Raw genomic sequence first — 10,932 nt, 5'->3', positions numbered from 1 at the left:
TAGCAAAAATAAAGATTTACGCTGAACCGACTGCTTATAATGGGTTATACTGGCCGATTTGACGTTTGTTTACCAATGTTGCAAAAAATTACTAATCATTGGTAGTATTTACCAAAAAATTCCTCATACATACCAATTTTTCTCGAGAGTGTAATATTTCATTCTTTTGATTTGAGATTGCTGGCAATGCTTCATTACTGGCACGAGTGAAGTTAGCCCTCCTGCTTCCAAATGTCAGATATATCGCGAAAATTGGCATGAAAAATTGCCGATTTTGCAAGAGCTCCGAGGAGAAAGCAGAGCCCTTTCATTAGAACCAACAAAAGATTATCAAAGCCGCAGCAGCAGCAGTATTTTCTCAACCGTTTTCCTCCCGAAGAAAAGTGCATTGTTGTGAACAATCGCTTGCTGGCATTTCATCGAACTGCGCAAACTGTGCGGCTCCGAAGCGAATCATTTGGCGTGACAAGGTGATAACGAAAAAGTGCTTCAGTGTTTCTCACAGTGATCAGGTGTTGAGCAGGAGAAAGGGTGGATTTTTTTTCTCGGTAAGAATTCGCAATCTGGAGACCGTGGAGAAAGCGGCGGCAGCAGCCGAATACCAATCGAGGATTTTGTCGATATCATTTTGTTGCTTATTGTGTTTTTGTTTGGTTTCAATGCGATTGGATATAAACAAAGTAAACTTTGTGTTTTGCTGATGCGAATATTGTCGCACTGTATTACAAATTGCTTCTGAGTCAGATCAAAATTTCAGTGGAAAATTGCATGACGGCCTATCTTTGTGTGCTATAACTGAGCAAATTTTATGTTTTCGGCAGTGAACCGTTTGCAGGAAATTCGTCAAAATTAGTGCAGAATCGAGAGTGCGTAAAATGTCCCTCAACACGGACTCGCCGGATGCGAAAAAGCCCTGCAAGGGCATCCTGAAGTCATCCAGCAGCTTCGATAAGCACACGCCTTCTGCTGCCGCGTCGAGGTGAGTGCCAAACGGCGGGGGATGTTTATGGGAGGCTGATTGATTGCCGTTTTTTTTTTATTTACAGTAGTCACCGGAAGAGCGCTAAATTTGACGAGCTGAATGTTCTGCAGACATACCACCCGCCGGACAAGGACTACGGTCACATGAAGGTGGACGAACCGAAGACGCCATATAATTACGTGGAGCATACGGATGTCGATCAGCTGGACGCCGAGTTGCTGGCGGAAAAGTGAGTAAATATTGTGGAGAAAGACATGGAAAACATATGGAGATGAGTCTCTCACACGCGCGGCGTCGTATTTACGACATACAATTTTTCGTGCGACCGTCGCCAAGAGGGATAACACATGGAAAGGTTATTCGAATTTTTGTGACTTCGAATGGAACATGCTTGTATTTGTTTCGCTTGATCGCATCGGCTTTTTATGTTTGTTGTTTGTCGCTTTGGTTGAAGTGAGCAGATAAGGCGGTTTAGGGAGAGTCTGTGTGCGCTTTCAAATTAAATCGATTTATTAAAACTTTGTTTTAGGCTTCGAGTGGCGGCCCATTCGCGTAGCGCCTCGGTGTCGGAAGAAGATGAGGAATCTCCCGAAGAGGAGGAAGAACTCACCGAGGAACAAAAGAAACAAAAGCTGGAATTTGCCCGGCGCCGTAAAGCGCATTACAATGAATTTGAAGCTGTCCGACTGGCAAGGAAACTGATCGAGGAGGAAGATGAAGACGATGAGGAGGATGGAGACGACGCCTCGAATTCTCAGGGGGCGAAAAGTAGTAAAAGTAAGGACCTTCAACAAATGGATGTTGAGGATCAGGATGAGGTCGACCGGAAGAGCGCTGACGGAGCTAGCAGTCAGCAAGCAGCGAGTATCCAAGCTAAAGAAGCCGACGAAGTTTAGGATATGAAATTATATTGAAGCAGAGAAGAGCTATGTTGCGGTTCCATGTGGAAAAAAACTCAATCTCACTCATGATGCGCTTGTTTGGCTTCGAAGCGTATCGCAGAATGCTGATGTATTTATGTATACATTGTGAACACCTATTAATAAGTATATTTTGGATGTGTTTTTTCTCGGATAAACCACAAGCATCCAAAATGGTTTAATCCTAGTCGTCTTAGTTACAAACAGATTATTTATAAATTACAATTTTTCTTCGCACATCTTTATTTGCTTCCGTTTGCTGTCGACATTGTGAATGAATCAGGTTTCCTTAAAATCGGGTGTTTCCAGAATTTGATTGGTAATTTTTTTTTGTGGTGGCAACAATCCAATGTTTCATGTAATTTTCTCCACTATAATCTTTTAGTAATGTTTTTCATTAAACAATGGACGGATTTCGCGCCAACTCGACCAGATGTTGGCATGACCCTCTCAGAACCTAATGAATCTTTTTGAGCATCAAGACCATACCTAATTAAGCAACTTTTTTTTTGTCCCTTTTATTTATTTTAGGCTCATTGGCATTTTAGTTGTAACAGAGCCGAATTTTAATCGTGTACATGTCACATATTTATCATATCTATAATTAGCACACTACACAGTTGCCATTTTTCGGCGTTAGAGTATTCCCTTCTATACCATTCCATATGGTACACATTTACACAGTAGCAGCCATTTAGGCGTAAGAGTTTTCTATCTGTTCTTCCATTATCCAGTTAGACCGGACAGCGGAGACAGTTGATTGATCATTGTTGAGTTATTTATAGAACAGCAGCCCGATGTGTCTTGCAGAGCAGAGCAGTTGTATGGATGAATCGATCATATTTCGACCGTGGATCGATCTCCATCGCTGATGATTGTTGCGTGGACGGAGTTATTCTGTAACAACACAAAGATGGTCAATGAGGGCCCTGAGTTTCGAACTCACGATCGATCGCTTACTAAGCGAACGCGCAACCAATGTGGCTACGGAGGCCCCCTAATTAAGCAACTTGGCATACTTAGTTTTCCGAAAAAAATATCTAGACTAGCATATGGAAAAAGCAAAATATTTTTGATCATTTTCTTAAACTTTTTTCTTACTCAAAAATGGCAAGTCCTACAAAAAAGTGATATATTGAAGAGTTTTATTAAATAAATAAATAATTGAATTTTCAGAAAAAAATATGTTTTGAAATCCAACACTGAAAAAAATTGATTTCAAAAACTAAAAGTCGATTTTCTCAAAATAGTCATCTCAGATTTTGATGAAATAATAGATAAATATGTTGCCTACAACTCTTCCATACACTGCAACTTGTGCGTATTCAAGGCAAAACACTTTTTCAAGATTTTTTCTCGAAAATTTTCTATTTTTTGTACTTTGTATTGTTTTTGAGTCTACAGTAGGGTGGCAATGGATGTATGGAAACAATTTCATCATCGAGTTTCAAAAAACCGACCATTAAAATTTTGGTGATCATTAGATTTTTGAGGATAAAAAAAACAAAATTTCGAGCGCTTTCAGGCACTCCTAAATCATGTCCGATTGAGCTGAAATTTTGCAATTTTGAATTTTTTTCGTGGGTCAATAAACAAAATATGCATGGTCGGTTTTTGAAATTTAGCATGACCATTTTCGCTGCAAACCTAGTGTACAGTTATAGAAAAAATCAATAACAGGTAAAAATGGATTGATGGTGACCCTTGGATGTTAAAGTACAGTTTTCAGCTTGTTTTTGTAGTGAAATACAATATGTTTCAATTCAGAGAACAACGACAGCCCTCAAACAATAGCCATCTGCCAAAAATCTCTTGATCGGTCGGTCAGATATCAAATAGTTGTTGTGGATTTAGGTATCTAATAATTCATCAATGCCATTTCATCAAAATCTGAGATGACCATTTTGAGAAAATCGATTTTTAATTATTGGAATCGTTTTTTTTTCAGCGTAGGATTAAAAAAAAAGATTCAGTATTTTTTTCTGTGTAGGATTAAAAAAAAAGTTTCAGTATTTTTTTCTGAATATTCAACTATTATCCTCACTTTTCCATATATCACTTTTTCGTAGGACTTACCATTTTCGAGTAAAAATTGTAAGGGGTTGTATCTAGGGCACGACTGCATATTTTCGACGTAGAATTACGCTTTTTTATTATGCAATCCACTTGTTTACCACTTCGAATATTATTTAAGAATGCATCGACATTTTTGTAATAGATTATGTTCTTCGTTACAAATAAATTTATTGAACGTCATTTTAAGTTTGATATGATGCCTAGGACTATCAAAATATGTGAACGGAAGAATTGTCAAACGATCTCATGTTTACGAAGTTCTCGAACCGCGAAAGTTCATTTACCCATGCTTCTCAGTTTAAAAGTACGTTTAGGGAAACATACTCCGGTCTGCAGAACCACAAGCGAGTACAAAAGTACTCAACACCAAAAATACCCCTGACTTGCATGTATTTGCAAAGCAGATTCCCACAGGCACATTAATTTAAAAGTCCGTGTTAGTGAAACACTGCTCAGTGGGAAAAATATACCTCCGACTTCCATGTTTTGACAAAGCGGATTCCTCCAGGCACATTGATTTTGAAGTCCGTGTTAGGGAAACACAGCTCGGTAGGAACAAAAATAACCCCGACTTGCATGATTTCATGGATTTCCACAGGTACATCGATTTTGAAGTCTGTGTTGAGGAAAACGTAAATCGGGCCAATCAATACTTGTCAGTTAGGGCCTTTAAATAACGCTTGACATTTTACAGCGAATTGTAATGTATAGCATATATATATATATATATATATATATATATATATATATATATATATATATATATATATATATATATATATATATATATATATATATATATATATATATATATATATATATATATATATATATATATATATATATATATATATATATATATATATATATTAGAGAATTTCCGATTCGATTGGTGTACAAATAATGATAATTCGTTCACAGTGAAAATAGTTATTAACGTTAACTTTATTTCATAAAAACGTGACCTGTTTTCTGATTTGGCACCCTTCCTGAAAGACGTAGTTCTACGTCAAAAAAAATCGAGGGGTTGTATCCGATACATGACCGCTTGAGACGTAGAACTACGCAATATTTTTTTAAAAATTTGTTGGTTTATCATTTCGGATATTATTTGCGAATACGTCGAAAGTTTAATAGCTTGCGTGGTTTTGTAGAATCATCTCGAGAAGCAACGATTCTTTCTTGCCTTTGCGAGAACAATATACTGATTGGTCATGTGTCGCAATTTTTTTCTTTAAATCAATGCACGCATTGTACTTGGTATTTAACAAGAGGCATCTTCCGTGCATCGCCATTCAGCAAGTATCAAGCACGTGTCTAACAAATGCACACAGTTGCAGCGATAAACTTCAAGTGAAATATTCGCTAGCGTTCACTGCTCGAGGGGAAACAAAAAACACAAAACGAGCAGAATAAGCGGCCTTTGTTGTTTCGGGCACAAAAAGATTCTAAGAATTTTCCTCAGAGGAGATGCAATACTTATACGCAGGCGACAGCTTACTTACTTCGCAAATATTCTCTTTTCGCTATCCCCCTTTGTTGTGTCTATTCTTCTACTTCTTTTCCTTTATTAACGGAGACTTTAAATCCAACGATTCATTCGTCTCCGACTGTTTCTATTCTAGCGGCTGCATCAGTTTCTCTGTTCGGGAAAGCACACAAAAGGACAGAACAAATGTATGAGCAAATGGGAATGCTTCCAATTTTCATCAATTTAAACCATATACAGACTATGGGATTGCAAATAATAGCATATCAAACGAATCTTAGAAAGTTTCTGATTCGATTGGTATGAAAATCGTTAAAATCCGTTCGCAGCAAAAAAAGCTATTAACGTTAACTTTATTCCATAAAAACGTGACCTGTTCCCTTAATGTAAGACGTAGTCCTTCGTCAAAAATTTTATAAAAATATGATCAAAAATATTTAGCCCTTTTCATATGTTAGTCTAGATAAATTTTCTAAGTATGGCAAGTTGCTTAATTAGGTAAGGTCTTCACGCCCAGAAAGTTTCATTAAGTTCTGAGAGGGTCATGCCAATTCCATAGACAAGTTGGCGCGAAATCCGTCATGTAATTTTCTCCACTATAATCTTCTAGTATGTACTGTTTTTCATTCAACAATGGTCTGTTTTGATTGTTCCCAATTCCGTTTTTGGCAAAAGTTTACATTAGGATAAGGTGGAACAGGAAACAACAAATCATGTTCATAACAATAACGCAATACGCTTGAATATCAGTCAATATTTTTGTACGAAGTGTTTCCTAGATTGAGTGAAATCAATGGCCAATTTTAAGCTAAAAGGATGCGTTAGATTTTTGAGTGAGCTATCGATGTAGAAGTGTTATTAGGCGCTAAGCATTGTTTTATCCTAAGAAGATTTCAGCATATTTTGAATTTAGCGCTTCGAAGCGTTTATCAATGGTAGGCCGTATGTATCGAATTAGAAAAAATATTGCTGCGAAAACAATGATGCGATTACCAAATTAGACATTAGCTGTTCGCTGAGAGAGCTCGAAGAAATTTTAAACGATTTTTCACCGTCTCTTGCTTTGTCCCGTAGAATTAATACATTAAGAAAATTTGTAACAAGGCCTAATCTTAATCGAAGGGAATAAGAGATGCATACGGTCTTCATTCGCTTGCAGCGCCAATATCTTTTCATCCGCTCATGCGCCATCTATTAGTGAAACCCTCTCTTGTCCCGCTGGATTGCATGTGTGATCGTTGTTGCAAAGCTTCTTTTTCTGAACTTTTGATACGTTGAAGAAGCTTTCTCTACGAGGAAAAATATCAGTGTTAAATTATCAAAAAACAAAAAACAAAAAATAATACCAAACCAAGCTATTCAGCGTTCAAATGTTAGTTGATGCAATAGAACAAAGACAAAGAAAAAACAGTAACCAAAACCACAAGAACAAACAAGCGAAGCAATCAAAATTAAAATGTAATGCAGTAACACGTTATTGAAAAATGGTTAGTCATTAGAGACAAAATGAAAAAAAAACAGAAAGTGGGTTATATCTATGGTATAACCGCAATGGTGACGTAGGACTATCGTTGATTCAGTGATCCTTTGTTTGAAGTTGAATCTGAATCCATTCTGAATGAATGAATAAATGAATATTTGGGGGACTTCGAAAACGAGAGCGTTACGTTGGAGGTACAAGGTTTTATGCATCCAATATTGGATACGAAAATATCCTACTGATGGGGAAGAATAATCTTCAGGAGCTATCCTGTTAATTGCGATTGATTGAAAAATCACAAAACCAAATGTATTTGGTCACAGTGTTACATGGATAGAAAACATTCAAATAAACTCTTTCACATGAATGTAATTTTTAAATTCCCAGAGGAACTGGCAGATTATTTTCCGGATCTTTCTCGATGCTGAATGGCATCCAAACGGAAAGAATTCCGCGCGTGTATGTGTGTGTGTGTGTGTAGCGGCTGCTTCGAGATCTTCCCGGGGAACCGTTTGTGGCATCATTCTCCTCCTGATGGATTCATGTCTGGCCTAAGGTGCACAAACAGGCTCTTGGTGACACCGTTCATCCGCGCTTTCATGATAAACGAAGAGCTTCACCACAACAGCGACAACATGCTCCAATCGTTGTTCAATTATAACTGAGTGGGTTTACGAGCGGCGCTTGCTTATATACCGATTGGTGATTTCAATAGCCGGTTTTGAAAGCAATTTTAAGACTATAGAAACAAGTTTTTGGATCAAAAAGTAACAAGTATAGAACGCGTAGACATTTTATCTTTCGAATGAAGTGTTTATCATACCATTTCGTTCAGTTATTTAGGAGCTATTAACGCTCAAAATCTCGGTCTCCGGCGTAACGCTTTCGTTTTCGAAACTTTGATTTTACACCCCGGTATAGAAATGAAAGACCTACGTAGTCCTACGTCAAAACAAATGTGGAATAATACTAGTGAATAGTGAAAAGTAAATTATATGAATAGTATCATAGCAGAAAACATTTTTAAAACCAGCAATCAAATAGAGCAGATGCCACTAAAAAGATAAAGAAAACACGAAACATCAACTTGAGATTGGGGATTCTGTTGTTATTCCATCTAATGAACTATCTTATATAACAAACTAGTGCGATAAATGAAAAGAAACCTCGTTGACTTTGTGATGTAGTAGTGGAGAATGTGTTGTGCCGCGAAGCCGTTTGTCGTTACACATATTTTGATTTATAAAGAACGTAAATGAACGCAAAAAAAGCGGATGAAATGTCTTCGAGTGTGAAGGATGAAATTCCCTATCGTGAACATTTGAATAGGAATCGTTTTAACGTAAACTGATTTAATACTATAGGTTTTGTGTAAAATCTGTGCAGACACGGAAATAATAAATATTTATATTTTAACTCTATCACCTATTCAAATGATTATCTGCTGCTGAGAATCAGCGAATATATTTTAAGGTCTTCTTTTCTACGTCCGTCGGCAGTCTTTTTTGGGCGACGGTTGAAAACAAAAAAAAAATGATGGAGGGAATTGTGAAATAATATATACGACGATAACACAAAGTGTAGACATGCGTGAAGTACTGGTTATAATTGAAGGAAGCGTAAATATTGTATATGCGTTGTTGGAGGCGAATGAACTGCAAAGTTTAAAGCCTCTTAAAAACAAAGAAACGAAACGAATATTGTATATGAAAGAAAATAAAGATTGGAATGAATAAATGAAATACATGGTATGACTTTTTCAAATGCCTAATCTCGTCTGTTTGTTCTTGACGAGGATTTTGGGTTGATATGGTCAGCGAAATTACCTAATTTGGTTTCATCTATAATCATTTTGTTATGGGCTTCCTGATCGTCACGGCCATTTGTGAGAATAAGACCGAGCTAAAGCAGTTAGTTGGCGAAAACATCAACATCGTCATGACGACAGAATTGACCATAATCCTATCAAACAATACACATCAGTTTTCTGATTTTGTTGTCCCTCATAAAACCCATTCTGCTATGCTTATGAATTCCCGCACTTTTCAACTTGCAATGATGAGCTCACCGCCACGGGATGGAATGAAGACAAGCAACAGCTGATGGTAAGATAAGGTCCTTGACAAAAAATTGTAAGGTGTTCTAGGATACGACCGCAAATTTTCGACGTAGAACTACGCAATTATATTATGCAATCCACTTGTTTACCACTTCGAATATTATTTTAGAATGCAAATGAATAAAATGAATGATTCATCAAATGAACGCCCTTCTACGATTGATATGATGCCTAGGACTACCAAAATATGTGAACGGAAAAATTGTCAAACGATCGTTGTATTTTACATTTCCCTCTGAAATTATTGCACATCTCATGTTTACGTAGTTCTCAACCGCGAAAGTTCATTCACCTTTAGTATCTGCAATGACGATTTTCCCAGGCTTCTCAGTTTAAAAGTACGATTTAGGGACACATATTCCGGTCTGCACAACGACAAGCGAGTACTAAAGTACTCAACACCAAAAAATACCCCTGACTTGCATGTAATTACAAAGCGGATTCCCCCAGGCACAATAATTTAGAAGTCCGTATTAGGGAAACACAGCTCGGTGGGAACAAAAATACCCCCGACTTGCATGTATATTCGTAAAGCGGATTTCCACAGGTACCTCGATTTTGAAGTCTGTGTTGGGGAAATCGTAAATCGGGCCAATTAAAACATGGCAGTTAGGGCGTTTAGATAACGCTTGACATTTTGCAGTTATTCAATTGTTCATCTCATGAAAAATAACATTTTATTAATTGTGATAGACGCGTAGAAATATTCCCGATCAATTGATGCAAACATCTTTCCGATCTGTTAAGAAACGTTCGAGTTATAAGCATTCGAAATACGGGCATCAAATACAAATCGGCAGAACAAATGTATGGGAAAAAGGAAGTTCTTCCAGTTTTCATGAATTTAAACCGTTGAGAGATTAGCGAATTGTAATGTATAAAGGGTGTGTCACATCAAATTGTATCACGGAAAAAACGCTGTAGAAATTTAATTTTTAGGAATTATATCTTCAGCTTTCGCTTATAATCAGATAAGAGTGTATAGATCACGTTGGCCATGCTTCACTGTCAATTTTACGTAAATTTGGAAAAATGTCGTCGAACGAAAAAGAGCGTCATGAATTAATCCTGTGTACTCATTTCGAGAATTCGGAGTTGTCACATCGGGACATCGGTAAGATGCTGGGAATTGTCCAACCCACGGTCAGCAGAGTACTAAAACGATACTTCGAGAACCTAACCATCGACCGGAAGGTGAAGAACGGCAAAAATGGATGCTCCGTCAGTGAAAAAGATCACAAGCGCGTAGTTAAGCAGTTTAGACGTGATCCGAGAAGTTCGGTCCGGGATGTCGCCAATAAGCTGAATTTGTCAAGTTCATTCGTCCAGCGGACCAAGCAGCGGGAGGGCCTGCGTACATACAAGGTTCAGAAGGCTCCTAACCGCGACGAAAGGCAAAACATGGTGTGGAAGACGCGAGCCCGGAAGCTGTACACCGAAATGCTGACGAAGCCGCATTGCCTGGTAATGGACGACGAAACCTACGTCAAAGCGGACTTTCGTCAGCTGCCGGGCCTGTTGTTCTTCTCCGCAGAGGACAAATTCAGCGTTCCGGAGGAGATTCGCAAGCAGAAACTATCCAAGTTTGCCAAAAAGTACATGGTGTGGCAAGCGATCTGCTCTTGCGGTAAGCGGAGCGCCCCCTTCGTGATGACCGGCACGGTAAACGGGCAGGTTTACCTTAAGGAGTGCCTACAGAAGCGCTTACTACCACTATTGAAGCAGCACGAGGGCCCGACCATCTTCTGGCCGGATCTCGCTTCGTGCCACTATTCAAAGGACGTGTTGGAGTGATACGAAGCCAACGGGGTCACCTTCGTGCCAAAGGAAATGAACCCGCCCAACGCGCCGGAGCTTCGCCCAATA

The 10,932-nt window shown here is 38.2% G+C and overlaps 1 protein-coding gene across 2 annotated transcripts; it reads left to right on the top strand.

Annotated features, from left to right (window-relative positions):
* The first annotated feature begins 250 nt into the window (after positions 1–250).
* On the top strand, positions 251–2,141 carry LOC129770113 (protein phosphatase inhibitor 2). 2 transcript variants are annotated; one of them, XM_055772750.1, is made up of 4 exons: positions 251–548; positions 822–979; positions 1,050–1,211; positions 1,512–2,141. In XM_055772750.1, the coding sequence occupies exons 2-4, from the start codon at positions 876–878 to the stop codon at positions 1,876–1,878; spliced, it is 633 nt and encodes a 210-aa protein (XP_055628725.1). In that variant the 5' UTR covers positions 251–548; positions 822–875; the 3' UTR covers positions 1,879–2,141. The 2 variants fall into 2 exon arrangements, with proteins under 2 accessions (XP_055628725.1, XP_055628723.1); XM_055772748.1 differs by having other exon boundaries at positions 252–548; positions 1,047–1,211.
* The last annotated feature ends 8,791 nt before the right edge of the window (positions 2,142–10,932 follow it).

This window comes from Toxorhynchites rutilus, chromosome 2, assembly GCF_029784135.1.
Source record: "Toxorhynchites rutilus septentrionalis strain SRP chromosome 2, ASM2978413v1, whole genome shotgun sequence".
Classification (NCBI taxonomy): domain Eukaryota; kingdom Metazoa; phylum Arthropoda; class Insecta; order Diptera; family Culicidae; genus Toxorhynchites; species Toxorhynchites rutilus.
Note: the sequence above shows the minus strand (reverse complement) of the source record. Positions and strands in the feature narration are given on the sequence as shown.

Bases quoted from the DNA above. Each gene is read 5' to 3' on its own strand.
- LOC129770113 (XM_055772748.1), top strand. From the start codon at position 876: ATGTCCCTCAACACGGACTCGCCGGATGCGAAAAAGCCCTGCAAGGGC. The intron at 980-1,046 runs GTGAGTGCCAAA...TTTTATTTACAG, and splicing joins CCTTCTGCTGCCGCGTCGAG to TAGTCACCGGAAGAGCGCTA. The intron at 1,212-1,511 runs GTGAGTAAATAT...ACTTTGTTTTAG, and splicing joins GCCGAGTTGCTGGCGGAAAA to GCTTCGAGTGGCGGCCCATT.